This window comes from Pangasianodon hypophthalmus, chromosome 4, assembly GCF_027358585.1.
Source record: "Pangasianodon hypophthalmus isolate fPanHyp1 chromosome 4, fPanHyp1.pri, whole genome shotgun sequence".
Classification (NCBI taxonomy): Eukaryota; Metazoa; Chordata; class Actinopteri; order Siluriformes; family Pangasiidae; genus Pangasianodon; species Pangasianodon hypophthalmus.
The window spans coordinates 28,529,725-28,546,337 of record NC_069713.1 but is presented as its reverse complement, the minus strand read 5'-3'; the positions used below and the strand labels follow the sequence as shown (position 1 = coordinate 28,546,337).

Sequence of the window (16,613 nt, the reverse complement as noted above, 5' to 3'; positions counted from 1 at the left end):
GCGACCTCAAAAAGAAATTTCATACCGGTTGACCGCCTGAGTACTGAAATAATGAGTGTTATTGTGAAATCTTTCTTAAGCGCATGAGATCAAGTATCTCTTGAACATGAAAAGGTGCAGGTGATCGCTTCGATGAGCAGAAGCATGATTAAGTCATGGCGCTTTGAAGGCTGTGTGTGAACATGGAAGGGGACTTCATCAGAGAATCTGGCTGGGTTTCCATACAGCTTTTATCATGTCCTTGTCAACTTCCCCTTGCCATTAGCCTCAATTTAAGGTTTGCTCTTTTGCTTTTCTTGAAGTTTACCAGACAACCGTTAAATGAGGGATGGAGTCATTATCACTATAGAAGCAGAAGTTACCCAGAAGGCATTGCAACTGGATGCAATTTCCATTTCAAAACAACAAGAAAATGGCAGATGAAGCTGTTCATGAGTGCAAACAGCAGCGATAAAACACTTCATATTTCAAAAATATTGCATCAGATTTGTGGTTTATGTAGCACCGACAGCTGAAATGATGTTTTTAAATTTTATTTTTATTTTGTTCTGCTAGATGGCTAATACGTTGATAAGCTGACTCTGAACGTAGCTGGAATGAAAATCCTGAGTGTGAGTCGTAGAGACAGAACGTGTTTAAAAGCTGTGACAGCAGTGCAGCTGCAAATCACAGGTTTATATTAATGCGCTTGTTCTAATACGTTATTGTTTCTATAGCAACAGCTCGTTCACTGGGACTTGTAAGGTCAACGCGCCACTTAAACGGCTTAAAAGAAACTTGTTTAATCGTTGATACGGTGAAGTTTTCTGTAATTTATTTAACATCTATGGAAGGAGTCTCCAGTGTCAGCACTTTGCAACAGTCAGAGGTAAAGCTGGAACTTTTCTGACATCTTCAGGACAGAGGAGTTTCTTGCCTTTTTTCCTACTTTCTTGATATTAAGCAACTCTGGTCATCTCGCAATCAATAGCTATTCCGGCTGCCTCTGATTTCATTTAGCCCACAGGACGAATAATTGTGTCTTAAATCACTACTTCAGAGTCTCCTTACCCGGTTTACACATCGATTTAAAGAGCTCTAATGAGTAATCGTATTATTGATTCTCCAGGCGCATTCTTACCAGGGTTTCTCCATTTTGATAGTTTAATAGAGTTTAAGAAGTAAACACCTCCATTAACTCTGCATTGTGCAGAAGGATCAGGTCAAACTCAGCCAATCTTCTCCTCTGCCGTGGCAATGAAGCACCTGATCTTTTCAATCATGGCCTTCAGGGAGGTAGTTTGGACTCTATTGAGTTTAGCAGAAGATTGGAAATTGTAAAAAAAAAAAAAGTCCTTGGAAATTGTAATGGAAGAAGGACAGTATCCATGGCGATTTCGAATCCCCTGCTTCTTTTTGTATCACGTGTTTAGTTATCAAATATATAACGTAAATATCTGGTCATGGATCATTCCAATAGAGTCCGTTCAGATAGGGTTGTTCCTGCATGTCTAAGATTTTGTACATTCTTTTTTTTTTTATTTTTTTTTTTTTATTTGTTGCTTGTGACCTAAAAAGAAAGTCTGTAAAGTATTTTGGCTGAATTCTAACATCACAGAAAAATATAATATTTTCAATTAAAAAATTCTTCTTTGTAAAGCCATGTTTAGGATTTTATAAAGACAAACTTGTTTTCTATCTGTCTAAATGCTCAGAAGTTACCACAGAAGGCCAGGAAAAAGTGCCAAATTTCCAAACATGAGTGATATTAGTGGCTTATACACCCCACTTTAATAGACAAATCTGCTAAAAGTCACACTTTTTCCTTAAACTACTATGTTTCATTGATTTTGTTTCAAACTCTGATGTCTCAACAACCAATGGAATTCAAGATATTGACAAAATTACAAGATCAGTTTAAGAGTTTGCACTATTTTGATGTGCCCAAGTGGTGATGGTTCAGTAGTAGACTCATGAAAAATTGTGTGTGAAATATCTTTTAAGTATTGTCATGTTACGTTCCAAGTTGCAGTGTCCATCCATGTTGTCTTGGAAAAAGAAACCTGGAACACTCTTGCTGTGTCCCAATTTGCCTACTATCCAAATTGTAGTATGTCCCAAATCGTAGTATGCTGAAATGAGTTTCCCAAAGGTACCCGGATGGTCTACTATTTCTGGTGAATTTTCGAAGTGTGGATCCGTGGACACTTTTTCAGCTAATATTGCCCACAACTCCTTGCGCGAAGGAGGAGGAGTTTTGTGTCAGTTTGCTTCGCCAAATTCAACCTGCAACCATGGAGTTTGAGTGTAAATTTGGTCATGTGTCTTCAATAGTTCATTTACGGTGGCAGTGTGTGTAACTAGCCAACAATGTTCTCTTCCGTTACATGACGTGTTAGTATGTCCCAGTACTTGCATATTCTTTTGCTATACTCTCAAAAGTATTCACTTTTTCTTCACTGAAAGAGTTTAATATAGTTTTAGCATAGTAGAAGTAGGCGAATTGGGACGCAGCACCCGTCTGTGAGTGTGTGTGGATTTTCACTGGCAGTATCTGTCTGTAATTTTCCAATTTGAATATTTTCTTCTTTACGCCCCTACTCATTACTGCTGCATTGAAAACTGTTAGTGTGTATGCTTGCTCAGTGACAGCACGTCTTATTCGAGGATAATCCGAACTTTCTTTCGCTGAACTTTTTCCATTCAGCGAATGGAATGAGAAATGTACAATACAAACAATAACTGAACATGATGCAAAACAAAGGCATGAAAAGTCTCCTCTTCTGTCGTTCTGGAGCACCCGGCTCAAACAACCTGGAGGACGAATGTGAAAAACACTTCAGCTGAGCTGGCACTTGAGCTTCAGGCTAAATGAAAGGAAGATATTTTCTTGCTGGCTTGCACTTCAGCATAATGAGCATATGTTTTGCTTGGCTTCTGCGATGAACCATCTGCTAATATATCGATATTCACTCTAGTAAACATGATTTAGCTCCGACTAACAGATTGAGCCGGTCTTCCTGGGAACTGTCCGATGTGTTGCTGCTGCAATACGGCAGATTTACATTATATCTTTTTAAAAAACAAAAACAAAAAAACAACGGTTGACTGGAAATGAAATTTCATACCAAACATAGTCACTCTGCCAAAACAAAAGAGGTTCAGTTCTGTAGGTTCGGTTCTGCCCCAGAGCGCTGAGTCTCTGTATTTTATTTTTATCCTGATTAAACCTGCAAAACATTTTGTAGATGCTCACTGAGAAATAGCTGTGGCACACATTTGATTAGTTTTCATATTCGTTAGGAATGTAAATATATAATTGCGTATCATCACCATATATTACTTAAAGTTATCATGTACAGTGAGAAGAGCAGCCTTGTGGAACTCCACAACAATCCTTACTTGTTAGCTATATAACATTATTTACAGTGAAATATAGTTAGTCATACATATAGTTATATATATATATATATATATATATATATATATATATATATATATATATATATATATATATATGTATATAAAAATAGATATATACAGGGGACATGGGGTGAGTGACGATATTTTGAAGCATCCATCATAACAATATCACGTATCTTGAACATCTGTATATTGAATATATATAGTACAGTCTGTGATTAGCTGTGTATATTGGTACATGTGTACAGTGGAACTGTGCAAATTATTCTTACAGGCTCCAAAAACATCTAAATCCATGAAAAAAAATGGTTGAAAATATCGTTGCTAAGCACCTAGGAACACTGTTAAAGCTAGCAATTTAGCTAGCTAACACGCAGCTGTTTTATTGGAGGTGTAATAATGACACTATCTGAATCCGTATATGTTTAGTGTCATAGTGGAAACAAAACCATCAGGAATATCAAAAATGATTAGGATAAAAACTGCTGCACTGTAATGACACTTAGCATCAGATGAAAATTTACTTCTGTAACCGTAACACTGTGAACTCGTTTCCTTCAAGCTATGATAACTGTCAGAACATTATGCAACCGTATTATTGCCATTTTTTCTTTTTCTTTTTTTTTAAAAGGAGAACATTAAACCTTATATTTTTACAAGGGTTCATACTTCATAGATATTTTGGAAACAATTTTAAGGTGATTTTATTTTCTGTAGTAGTATAGCATGCCAACCAAAGGAGTTTTTTTTTTTTTTTTTTTTTTAATTCCATCTCTGACTATTAGCCACAAAACACAAGCAAGGCATCTGCACTTAGTTGCCATGCCAACCACCATTGCGATCCAAAGGAAAAAAAGAAGTAGCGTTCTATTAAAGGGAATTGAGAGCCTGTTAGCATGCAGAACGGCTGTAGCGTAGCTGTAGGTGACAGCATGGGCAGGTGTGATTCGATTAGCATGATCAAACGTTTAGAAATGTGCTGTCTGTTCACAGCTTCACAGACAATAAATAATATATGTCATACTCGCACGCATACATGAATAGTCACTTCTTCTATTGTCTAAAGACGGGAAGTCTAAATAATCCGCGGAGTAAATGATTTGCAATATAGTCCATTGTTCTTTTTTTTTTGAAAACCACCAAACATGTAGGCATAAAAGAGACACTTGAGTCACGCTATCTATTTGTCATCCAAGTAAAGTGACTTTCATGTCAATGGAATTCACTGCAGTTTTGCATCGCAGACTTTCAGCATAATTACAGTAATTTGCATCAGTGACCAATAGCTTTGTTTGGGTGATGACCCGCAGTTTCTTCTTTCTCACTCTTTAGTTCAGTTCAGTTTTATGTGTGGGGTGTTTTTAACAAAAGACAAGTATCTATCTAAATCAGGGATATCTAAATCACGGACACCCATGATCCAAATATCGGAGGCCATAAGATACTGCTTATAGCTAATAACCGCCCTGATAATTGTTCATTTTACAGCATGAGTAAAGAACTGTGCACTGACTGATCTTTACTGAACTGAACTGCATCTTGGGCTTCAGTATAAAGATCGTCAGCACGCCACTCAACATCGCACATCACTGCTAACTCATAACTCTTGGAAAGAGCTTTGAGGTGGGAATACACCCTGGATGGGACACCAGTACATCGCAGGACACCATACACACACTTATTCACATGTAGGGGCAATTTAGCCTGGCTTGTCCACCCAACAACATGTTCTTGGGAGGTCAGTGGAAGCCAGAGAATCCGAAGGAAACCCAAGTGGACAAGAGAAGACCATGGATATGGACTATGCAAGCAATGCTACCCACCTCTATTAAATTTAATACAAATCTATTTACATGATATATATGTAAATATATATATATATTATAAATACAGGGTTCATTTAGCTAGCAAACATGGTGACTAGTTAATCAAGCTATGCAAAATATGCTAGCTTCCTATCTAACAGAAAGCTTTGGAATTACATTGGATGTCATAGTATGAAAAACAGGAGCAATGATCTGGGCTACTTAAAGAGGAGGTATAATTAAATCGTGTTGCAAGTTGAAATCTGGGTGGCGTAGTAGTACAACGGCTTGCGATGCCAATGCACAGCTCCCTGTTTCAATCCTGAGCTCGGGTTATTGTCTTCTGTGGATTCCACCATATTGATCAAACTTAACGCTGTGAACTTGTTTTGCTCAATCTGTGATGATTTCGCATGTTCTCTCTGTGTCCTCAGAGTTCTCCGGTTTCCTCCCACCTCCCAAGAACATGACAGTAGGTGGATTGGTGAAATTAAATTGCCACTAGTGTGTGTATGGTGTATGTTCAGTGTTGATCCTGCGATGGATCCCATGTTCTCGGGATAGGTTCAGGATACACCGCCACCCTGACCAGGATAAAGATGTATTGTTGTGGGGAAAGTTGGGGGACGGTTGTGTATATGCAGTTCATCTTTTTTTTTCATTCCATTAAATTATAGTACTGGATCTCATCTCTGCTTGGCATTCACATAAACCGAAGGTGATGAAGCTCTGTTCCCATCTGCTCTTGCGCTATTTAACCCCAGGTCTCCATGGAATATTATTAACACGATCAACGAGCCACGTAATTGTACAACTCCTCTGTTGGCACACACACACACACACACACACACACACCTCCCTCTCATTAATGTACCGCAAGCTCCTGTCAGCGTTCAACTTGTAACTCATGAAGGTCGAATCAATGCACGCTCTGTAGAAATGATTCCTTGATGGACTGACACTTTTGTGCGTTCGAGTTCTCTCCATTTTCAGACCTGTCATTCGTTAGCACCTGCCTCGAATGTTCTAGAGACTTCTGCATGAGAGGAAAGGGGAAGACGCAGTGTGACACATCTCAGGGAAAGAAACGTGTGTGTGTGTGTGTGTCTGTGTGTGTGAGGGGGAAGGGTGTCAGGCATATGCTAAAATTAGGGCTGAGTGTTTCAGGGAGCCAAATAGCAACAGTGAAAATATCAGCGTGTTCTCAACTTCATGGCTTAATAATAAGAGACCTTTCGGATGAGACCAAGGATGAGACCTTGATGTTCGGCTTGGATTGAAAAGCCTTGCGATGGCAGTGGTGTAAATATTTCGCAGTGTATTGGGTTTGTCGCATTTACTTATGTAACAGCCTGCTCAGGTTTAAAACAGGTTGGAGATCTGGCAGGATTGAAACTCAGATTTTTTTTAAAAAAGCTTGATTAAAAATTCCGAGGCATGTGTCACTCTGGCAGAGGTGAGAAAAGTGCTGCAAAACCTGCTTAGGTAGAAATACTCTACTTTGAGGAGAGCAAAAGCACCTTTCCTCAAATCCACTTGCAAAAAAAGTTAAAAGTAGCTAATTCAGACTAGAAATACAGTTGTGTAACCTAAAGTTTTCTTTTCTCATTTTACAGCAACATGATTGTTGGGTTTCATTGGAGCATAAACAAGTATACACAATAATCCGTATTTTGAGTTGGCGACATCATTAGGTACGCCAGTAGATTTCATACTGACAACCAAAAATTACACAAGTGGGCGGTTTTTACTTTCATGTGGGCGGGCAGACATGAAGGTCACAGTAAGGGTGTTTTCACACCATTCACTTGGCATGAATACCGAGACTCCGCCCGTGGGCTTGTTTGGAGTGTGAGCCTCATAATCGATTGCTGTTTCTTTATTAATTTCTCAGGCGGCGTTTCGGATGTGTGGCTTGTCATTGTGCGGGAATGCCTGCACATGAGGAGCTGTGTGTTGGAGGAGAAGTTTTTTTAATAGAACCACTCCCTTTTAATACAGTCATTTGCCGTTAAATTGGAAAAGATGTGGACTGATCCAGAATTACAACATGATACAGTACAAATGCTAAAATTTAGACTAATCAGTTAACATATGAATGAGAAGGAGGCAAATATTTCCATGAACTTTGAGTAGTAATCTAATATACTATCAGTAATTAACAAAGCTCTCAATCATTTTCAGTAACCGCTTTATACTGGTCAGGATGGTGGTGGATCCAGAGCTTATCCGCCAGGAACACTGGGCGTGAAGTGGGAACACACACCCTGGATTGGATGCCAATCCATCACAGGGCACTCACACACTCATTCACAACTAGGAGTGATTTACCGTAGCTAATCCACCTCCTGACTGGTTATCATCCAGTGGTGATCAGTGATGGGTTGTTGTGCAGTGCAGATCAGTGATTGGTTTTCATCCAGTGGGGATCAGTGATGGGTCATCATGCATCCCGAAAATTGATTGGATAGTAAGTTACAGTATTTTAAGAAACTTTTTCAGTTTCTTAATCCACCTTCTGGTGGGAGGAAACTGGAGAACCCAGATGAAACCCATGTGAAACGCAACATGGAGCATAACCTAAGCTCAGGATTGAACCGGGAACCCTGGAGCTGTGAGACAGCAACGCTACCCACTCCAATAACACGTCACCTCTTATCGAGGTTGATGGACATCAGTAGTGCTCCCCACATTAATAATGATGGAGAACAAAATGAAACATTCAGAAGAAAGAAAAACATTGAACTTTTTTCTTGTTTTCACCAAACCTTTAATAGGCTACTTGGTGACATAAAAGTCCAAAATCTGCCACTTTTTAAATAAATGGACACACATTATAATCACATTCGCTTCAATAAGATATACACTACAAAAAAAACAAAAAACAAAAAACAAACATGGCGGAAAATACAGTTTCTGTGTAGAGATAGAGCAGCTTCCAAAAAAGCGCGGGAATGAATTAGCCCCGCCCACCAGCAGCACCTCTGCTCTCTCACGCGCAGCTCTGCTAGGCAACCAAGCGCTCAAGCGTGATCCCACGCGCAGTTTTCCATTTCGGCTCGAGACGGGTAGGTAACGGTCGCAAGCGCCTGTTCACATCTTTCTTTCACTCTCTCTCTCACACACACATACACACACACACACACACTCTCTCTCTCTCTCACTCACACACACACACACACACACACACACTTTTTCCGCCTGAAGCAGCCCGCTTATCTGCCTCACATCTCAGTGCCTCCATGACTTCGGCTAAGGAGCGCAGCGCTTCGGCTAAACCGCCTCAGCACCAGGACCAGGTAGGAGCAACAACACAACCTGTCATGTCGGCTTCACCCAACACCTTCGCCATGTTACACACTGACATTCCCATAAAATCACTAAACTCGCACACTATGGCGAGTTTCTCTGCGCTGCTAGACCTATAGGATGATATATATGTGTATGTGTGTGTATGTATATATATTTTAGTTAATTGTTGCGAACTCTAGCGTTCATTGGAAAGTCACTTGACGCATGCGCAAAGAGAAAGTGGCGAGACGTCGGTAAATACGTTAATTTGCATATTGTCATAACGGTCATTTGCATATCAAACGCGTTACCTGCAGGAGGGGCGTTTTCCAAAGGTGTAGAGTAGATTGCAGATTTATTAGACAATGACAGACTGTTAGAGAATTCAAAACAACTTTTTTGAAAGAAGACATTGAAACCATTATACAATGAACAGAAAAATAAGACAACGTGATTGTGTTTTTTTTTTTTTTTTGTACGGTCTTCGTCACTAATTGGTCATTGGGCTGTGGGGATCAGTGATTGAGCTCCACAGCCCGATGACCAATCACTGATCCCCACAGCCCGATGACCAATCACTGATCCCCACAGCCCGATGACCAATCACTGATCCCCACAGCCCAATTTAACAGTGATTGGTCATCGGGCTGTGGGGATTAGTGATTGTTAAATTGGGCTGTGGGGATCAGTGATTGGTCATCGGGCTGTGGGGATCAGTGATTGGTCATCAACCTGTGGGGATTAGTGATTGGTCGTTGGGCTGTGGTGATCAGTCAGTGATTGGTTAATTGACCACTTGTGATCAATCATCAGTGGGGATCAGTGATTGGTCATAGTGCAGTGATGATCACTGGTGGTCAGTGATTGGTTAATTGACCACTGGCGGTCAGTGCTTGGTTATTGTGAAGCACTGATCAGTAATTGTTCATCGTGCAGTAGTGATCAGTGATTGGTCATCGGTCTGTGGAGATCAGTGATTGGTTAGTTGAATATTGGTGATCACTGATTGGTCATCATCAAGTGGGGATCAGTGATTGGTTAATTGGTCAGTAGCAATCCTTGATTTGTCATCATGCATTAGTGATAGCTGAGTGGTTAATTATACAGTAGTGATGAGTGATTGGTCATTGGGCAATGGGAATCAGTGATTGGTTAATTTGAAGTTAGGGATCAGTGATTATTAATTGGTCATCGCCCAGTGACAATTTGTGATTGGTAAATAGGACAGTAAGGATTGTTGATTGGATCAGCAATTGGCCATTGTGGTGATAACTGATAACTGGTTGTTGTGCAGAGGTGATTAGTGATGGGTCGTCGTCCAGTGGTGATCAGGGATTGGTTATAATTCAGTGGGGATCAGTGATGGGTTGTTGTGCAGTGGTGATCAGTGAAGGTTCATCTAAGCAGTGGGGATCAGTGATGGGTCATCATGCATCCTCAACATTGATTGGATGACTGGATAATAAGTTACAGTGTTTTAAGAAACTTTTTCAGGCAGTGTTTTGGATCTTCATAATCGTCTTTAGGTAAAATGGAAATTTCCATGACAGGAAAAATCATACTGTGTTTTAAAAGCTGTAAGTGGTTATGGAAGTGGTGTTCTAAAAAATCTATAAAAAAAAAAAAGAGAGAGAATTGATTACTGTGTGGTGTCGTGAATGGAAATTGAATCACATCATGAGATCTATAGAGATTTCCACTTCTACTTCACCCTTGACCAAAGATAGTGAACTCACGGTGCAGGACGCACTGAGTCGGGAAAATAACTTAAGCGGAAAAATGGTGCATGTGGTTAATAAGAATATTTATAGAGAAGAAACATGTCCAGAAAACTTGGCGAGCAGCTGAACATCCTGCCAATAGTCCAATTATTTACACTTGAAATATTTCAGCGTCTACACATGAGCACCCGCACATTAAGCTGGACAGATGGCAAACTGAACCATGGCTCTTTATTTCACTTCTTTCGTTAGTGCTCCTGTCTGTCAGAGCCAAAGCAAGGCAACCTGTGCCTCCTCGCTATTAAAATCAATTAACCCAAACCGCCACATCTGTTATTCACTGAGTAATTTTCAGACCATCAATTAATCACGGCTCTAATCGACCTTGTCTTCACTGTACTGCAATCTTGACCTGTCTTCTCATGCTAACTAGCATGTCCTCTGAAATGAAGGAAGAAAGGGGAGGATGGTCTGAAGAGATTTCTGGAACGCCTGGAACAGGATTAGAAAAAAGAAAAAAAAAAAAAAGCCGTGTGATTAAAAGAAGGCACGCTTATCACATCCTCTCAAGCTGCTTCTCACCCTCGAAGTAGGTCTCTGATGATAATGATTAGGGTTCATGCGCAGACAGAACAGCAGCCTGAGAATAGCTGTTGGAAACAGGGGGCTATATTTGGAGTGGCCATGCTGATAAAGTGGGTCTAATAGACGGGATTAATTGGGAGCAGTGGCTCGACGTTCAGAGCCAAGATAAAATATAACCGCGCCGTGAAGTACAATTATGAACAATCGGTTCTGGCTCAAAGCTGGAGTGTCAGCGGTGGCGTGTTGGAGGCACGTGAAAGTGATAATTATAGGGCGTCTTTCTGACACCCTAAACACTGCAACAGTACATACAGACGTCACAGCGATGCGTAATAGCGGACTAGAAACAGCTAAAATAGTCCAGGTCCAAAGTTTTGTGCCGAACACTTCAACGAATGAAGAATTAGACCCCATGTAAAGTCACTCGGTTTACAAATGGGGTCGAGACAAATGGCGTCTCCTCTTTTGATGTGTTTATTTACTAAACAAATAAATATTACGAATATCTTTGTAACTACGAGGACTGATTTGGTGTGCTACCATTTTGAAATGTGACTGAGTTGGATTCAGACAAGCCACGTTTCAGTGAAGAGTGTACACGCCGTTTTTAGTCTTTGTTACCGTCCTGATACGCTGCACTAGTGTAGAAGTTCAGCGATAAATTTCTCCATCCTTTCACCTCCGTCGGTTCTGCATAGTTAAATGACTCAGACTCAGTGGAACGGCAGAAGTCAAGAAAATGAACATGAAACCATTTATGTATTGAATTTGAACGGTAAACAGCAAGGAGAAACCGAAGCGTGTGGCAGTTCTCGGGTCGCTCAAGCGTTTGCTCGGGGTAACGTGTACGTTCTGTCACCTGGTGTGCGTTTCTATCACACGGATTTGGTTAGGGCAAATCACACGGCTTTGCCTTTGCCTTTATCCGATCGAGCGAGTTCTTCATGGCAAACTCGTGATGGGGCAAACTCGTAGAAATTTTTCTGCCAAGCAGATTCTCAGTGCTTTGTGCCACCTTGCTGCAGCTTGAAAATCATTTTTCTGATTTTTGCTAGTATAACGTTTAGAATATTGCTTTATCGGTGTATCTTGTTGTTCCACTGTATGTATATTATCTTGTACACCGGTGTTCTTACGTGATCTCCAAGTGATATATGTGGTCACCTGTCACTGTGCTTGTGCAAATGTGGTCCGGTTATGTAACTCTCGTTCTGAGGTCTCAGCTGAGACAGACTTAGAGAGAGAGAGATGGAGAGATGGAGACGGAGAAGGAGATGGCACTTCTTGATTAAAAACTCTTTTTACATTTTCCACGTGATTATGGGAGCAGTAATGAAGCTGTAATCACATCTTGACATTCAAACTCATCCACACGGTGACATATAGAGCTCTTAATTTTTGTTCTGTGCCCTCTACATCACCTTTTCTTTTCTTTTCTTTTCTTTTCTTGTTCATTAGTGTTATAATAATGAAGAGTTGCCCTGTGATGTGTTTCAGTGGAGCTGTGGACTAGTGCTGCCGTGATATCAGGACTACAAGGACGCCACTGCAGGAGAAAAAAAAGAACAGTGCAGGATATCCACGGCTCCTTCAGAAGTCTTAATTCGTCTACGTTTACGTTCTGCAACTTGAATGCTAGATTAATGTTCATTCAGTTCATTTTTATTTCTTTAGTGCTATTGAGAATAGGCATTTTCACAAGGCAGCTTGACAGAAATTTGGATGCTAATGAGGAGGCCAGAGGCGACAGTGTTGGGGAAGATGAGGAAGAAATATTACATTGTTTTTAATGTATGTGGTTTTAAATTTTAGGCTAGAGATATTCAGAAATATTCATCTCTCCAGTGTAGAGATGCAGCGAAATGCACTTTTTCTTTTCCGATACTGATACTGATACCTTGAGTATTGCACTGGTTCTGATGATATCCCGTATGTTTTCTCTGAGTTTTGATCCACCATTTTTTGCTAGTATCGAGCTGATACTGATACTGGTACAGGTACTAGTACTGGTATTGATATTGATATTGGTACTGATATTGGTACTGATACTGGTACAGGTACTAGTACTGGTATTGGTACTGATACTGGAACAAGTACTAATACTGGTATTGGTACTGATATTGGTACTGATACTAATAGTGGTACAGGTACTGATATTGGTACTGATACTAATACTAGTACTGATACTGGTACAGGTACTAATAGTGGTATTGATACTGATATTGGTACTGATACTAATACTGGTACTGATACTGGTACAGGTACTAATACTGGTATTGATACTGATATTGGTACTGATACTAATAGTGGTACTGATACTGATACTGGTACAGGTACTAGTACTGGTATTGGTACTGATATTGGTACTGATACTAATAGTGGTATTGGTACTGATACTAATACTGGTACTGATACTGGTACAGATACTAGTACTGGTATTGGTACTGATACTGGTACAGATACTAGTACTGGTATTGGTACTGATGTTGGTACTGATAATAACACTGATACTGGTACTGGTACTGATATTGTTACTGTTGCTGTTACTAGTACTGATACTAATACTGGTACTGGGTATCACATCAGTGCCATCTCTACTCCAGTGCTTTCTATTATTTTTAATACATAGAAAATATCAACCACAACATGAAAAATTCACAGTGATTCCTGGTATTTAAACGACGAAGCCCGTTTTACACCAGGTGTGCAGCGCCACTGGCTCCAGTACACTCCTGAATTCTGGACTGCGATTGGTCAGAAGGTGTTGATTAATTTTCTATAACAGCAGCTCTGACAGTAGTGCAGGTTTATATTAATGCGCTCACTCTGATACTTTATCGTTTCCATAGTAACAGCGCATTCACAAGGAGCTGTACTGTGGACACTCCACATAAACAGATTAAAAAAACGTGTTCTTTCCTTCTTGAGTTTTTTCTCGATTTCTTTCTTGCCATTTTTCTTCATTTTTTCTTCTTGCTTTTTCACTCTTTCTTGATTCTTTCTAGTTCCTTGTTTCTTTCTTTCTTTAGTAACAGCTTGTCAACAGGGACATGTGCAGCAGACGCTCCACATAAACCGATTAAAAAAACGTGTGTAATGGCTGATATGATGAAGTTTTCAGTTTTCAGTCAGAGATAAAGCTGTAACTTTAACTTGTCTGACATCTTCAGGACAGAGGAATTTCTCAGTAGCTACACTTTTTTGTTTGTTTTATTAACTGATGAGGAATCACTGTTTATAGCTAGTTTCAGCAAACTATATAGTATAAATCTAAGTATGTAAGTATAATTCTAAGTATAAATGATTGTAGTTAAAATAAAGTTAGCTACGATGCGAGAGGTCATACGTGTGACCAGATTTAGCTAATGATTTGTGTATCTCGTACCTCAAACCGTTAATGAGCCGACCAGCAATTAGGACGTTCAGCATGTTCACTGTAGCGACATCGACGTACACACGATTCCTCGAATTCTAATCAGAACTCTTCTATCCAGTCATTATTTCTGCTTTGAAGGACATTAATTGGGCTGTTAAAGTCCACTGTAGCGTTGCCTTGTGCCCCATGTGCCTATCAAACACTCGATCTGTTTCAGCGCTCTAAAGCCCCCTTCACTGCGCACTTGGCACTAAGTGCTGGAGAAAAAAAAAAGCTCTGTCAGTTTCAGCACACGATGAATAAGATATAAAGCGAAGCTCTTCAGAAAATCTCACTTCGCAGGAGTAAAAAGAGTACCAGAAGAGCGTATTGATTCATTTCTGAGAGTTTGTCAGCTGCACAAGGGAAAATCTGCACTCGTTCTGAAAGATAGCACCTAGCACCCTTAATAATTATTCTGCACCGAGATGGCCGGAAAAAACAACAGCTAAAAAAACCTGCTGCAGCCTGGCCGTGTCGTCTTATGAATTGTTCATTGCGACTCGGTTGGTGCTAACACAGCAACGATGCCCGTGATCAATTTTTAATGAGTTGCAGAAGTTTTTGTTTTTATATCGCAAGGCCGAGTGCTTCCAAATTCCACATGGAGCACCAGAGAAAGAACACGCTCCAAAAATCCTTTATTATTATCGTAGAATATTAATATGAGGAAATGACCATAAATGAAATGCACACAAACATTCCTGAAAGCCGCAAATCAGTGAAAAAAGACAATAGTAGCGCTGCATCGATACCTTTTTACACTGATATCGATAACGAAACCACTGATACCAAAATCAGTAACCTGCTTAGTGTTAATCAGTCAGTGACGTCCCTGAACATTTTATATTTTCAGCTGTGTTTCTGTTTAAGTAGTGGCCATTAAAAGGCGCACAAAAACACTCGTTCTTTATATCCTTAGAGAGTTGATTTTAAACGAAGTGCACCAGCTAGCTACGTTAGTTAGCTTGGATTGAGTTGGGTTTTGTTCCACTTCGGAAAAGCGTTTTTATAAAGCTGTAAGCAAAATACATTTTCATTTTTAATGCGTCCTCGTTGTCAATGCCCGATAGCTGCTGATCAGCAAGAACAACATACTGGCTAAGAGCTGTTTTCACTCACCTAGCATCCTCTGTAGAACTTTTTATTTTCACCTAGCTACCATTTGCTGCTATTGATGAACTTCTGAGTTTTGCGTTTAAGACGTTTAACTGTAGGAAGATGCTGTTGTTCCTCTTCTTGATATTTTCAGTTTCAGTGCATCTGGATCTCTTCAGTGCGTCTGTTTATTCGCATGAAAACGTACACTAGGATAATCTAATGTCGTATCAGATGTTTGTATTAGAGCGTTTTTTTTCCACGAATGTGATTAAATAAACACGGTATCAGACTTGCTGCAATGCACTGTGGGATTTTTACGCTTTTTAATTCCACTGTATATGATTTCCGACATGAATACAAAATGACAAAGACGTATTTACGGAAAATCTTTCAATTTTAAACTGAGCACTAATGTTACAAAGCATGAGAAGACTTTGTTTCTTTGTTTGTTTATTTAATTATTTGGAAAGGTTGGGTTTCTGATGCATGTGGAGCGAAGGGTGATAAACGGATCATGTTTGCACTAAACAAATATGAAAAATAACTGGAAAAATAACTAAAATCTGTTTTAATGCACCGTTATTCATACTGCAGAGTGACGCCTTAGTGTTTGTGCTTAATATTTATAGCCACAAATAAATAAATAAATAAACAAACAAACAGACAACACACCACACAGGACACACACACATTGTGACATAATTATGATATAATTACTCAACATAATTACCCAACTCGAAGACTGAAGCATCGGGACAAGCGAGAGGGAAAAAGGGCATCAAAGTGATGCGAAGAAAACCGTAATCAGATTCCATAATCCGGAATACACCCAATATAAGATACTCGATAATATGGAATTATAATAATACAAAAGCAAAACCAACCTTTTTTTCTTTCAGCTATCGTTATTACTGATGCAGCAATGAAAGGTTTGAATAGTTGTAGGAGATACAGAAGGCTTCAAGAAGGAAGTAATGACCAAATATGGAACGTGGAAAATGAAAAGAGTCAATTTTGGATGTTTGCTTTATCAGAATCATGCGTTCAAGATGAGTTAAATGACTAAACTACGGCTGTATGATACTCGACGAAATCAAAGTCAGAATACTTTGCGTTGTGCTGTTATAGGAAAATAATCAACGTCAGGAAGTAACAGCATGTCTCGATGTTGTCTCAATATTCTTCTTATACCACACCATACATTTTTGAATAACTGATTTACTGCAAAAAATAACTGCTATTTAGTATAGAAAGGGTGACGTGTCCGTTTTTGACAGCAGGAGGATGATCATG

General features: G+C 39.6%; 1 protein-coding gene across 5 annotated transcripts in view; it reads left to right on the top strand.

Moving 5' to 3' along the window:
* dpp6b (dipeptidyl-peptidase 6b) overlaps positions 1-16,613 on the top strand; it is a 141,564-nt gene that overhangs the window by 59,875 nt on the left and 65,076 nt on the right. Inside the window, exons 1-2 of one of the 5 annotated variants that reach the window (XM_026936535.3) lie at positions 8,100-8,275; positions 8,443-8,506. The exons of 3 other annotated variants lie outside the window; for them this stretch is intronic. In XM_026936535.3, the coding sequence (XP_026792336.3) occupies positions 8,450-8,506 (57 nt within the window). In that variant the 5' untranslated portion in view covers positions 8,100-8,275; positions 8,443-8,449. One more of the 5 variants, XM_026936538.3, reaches the window with a different exon arrangement.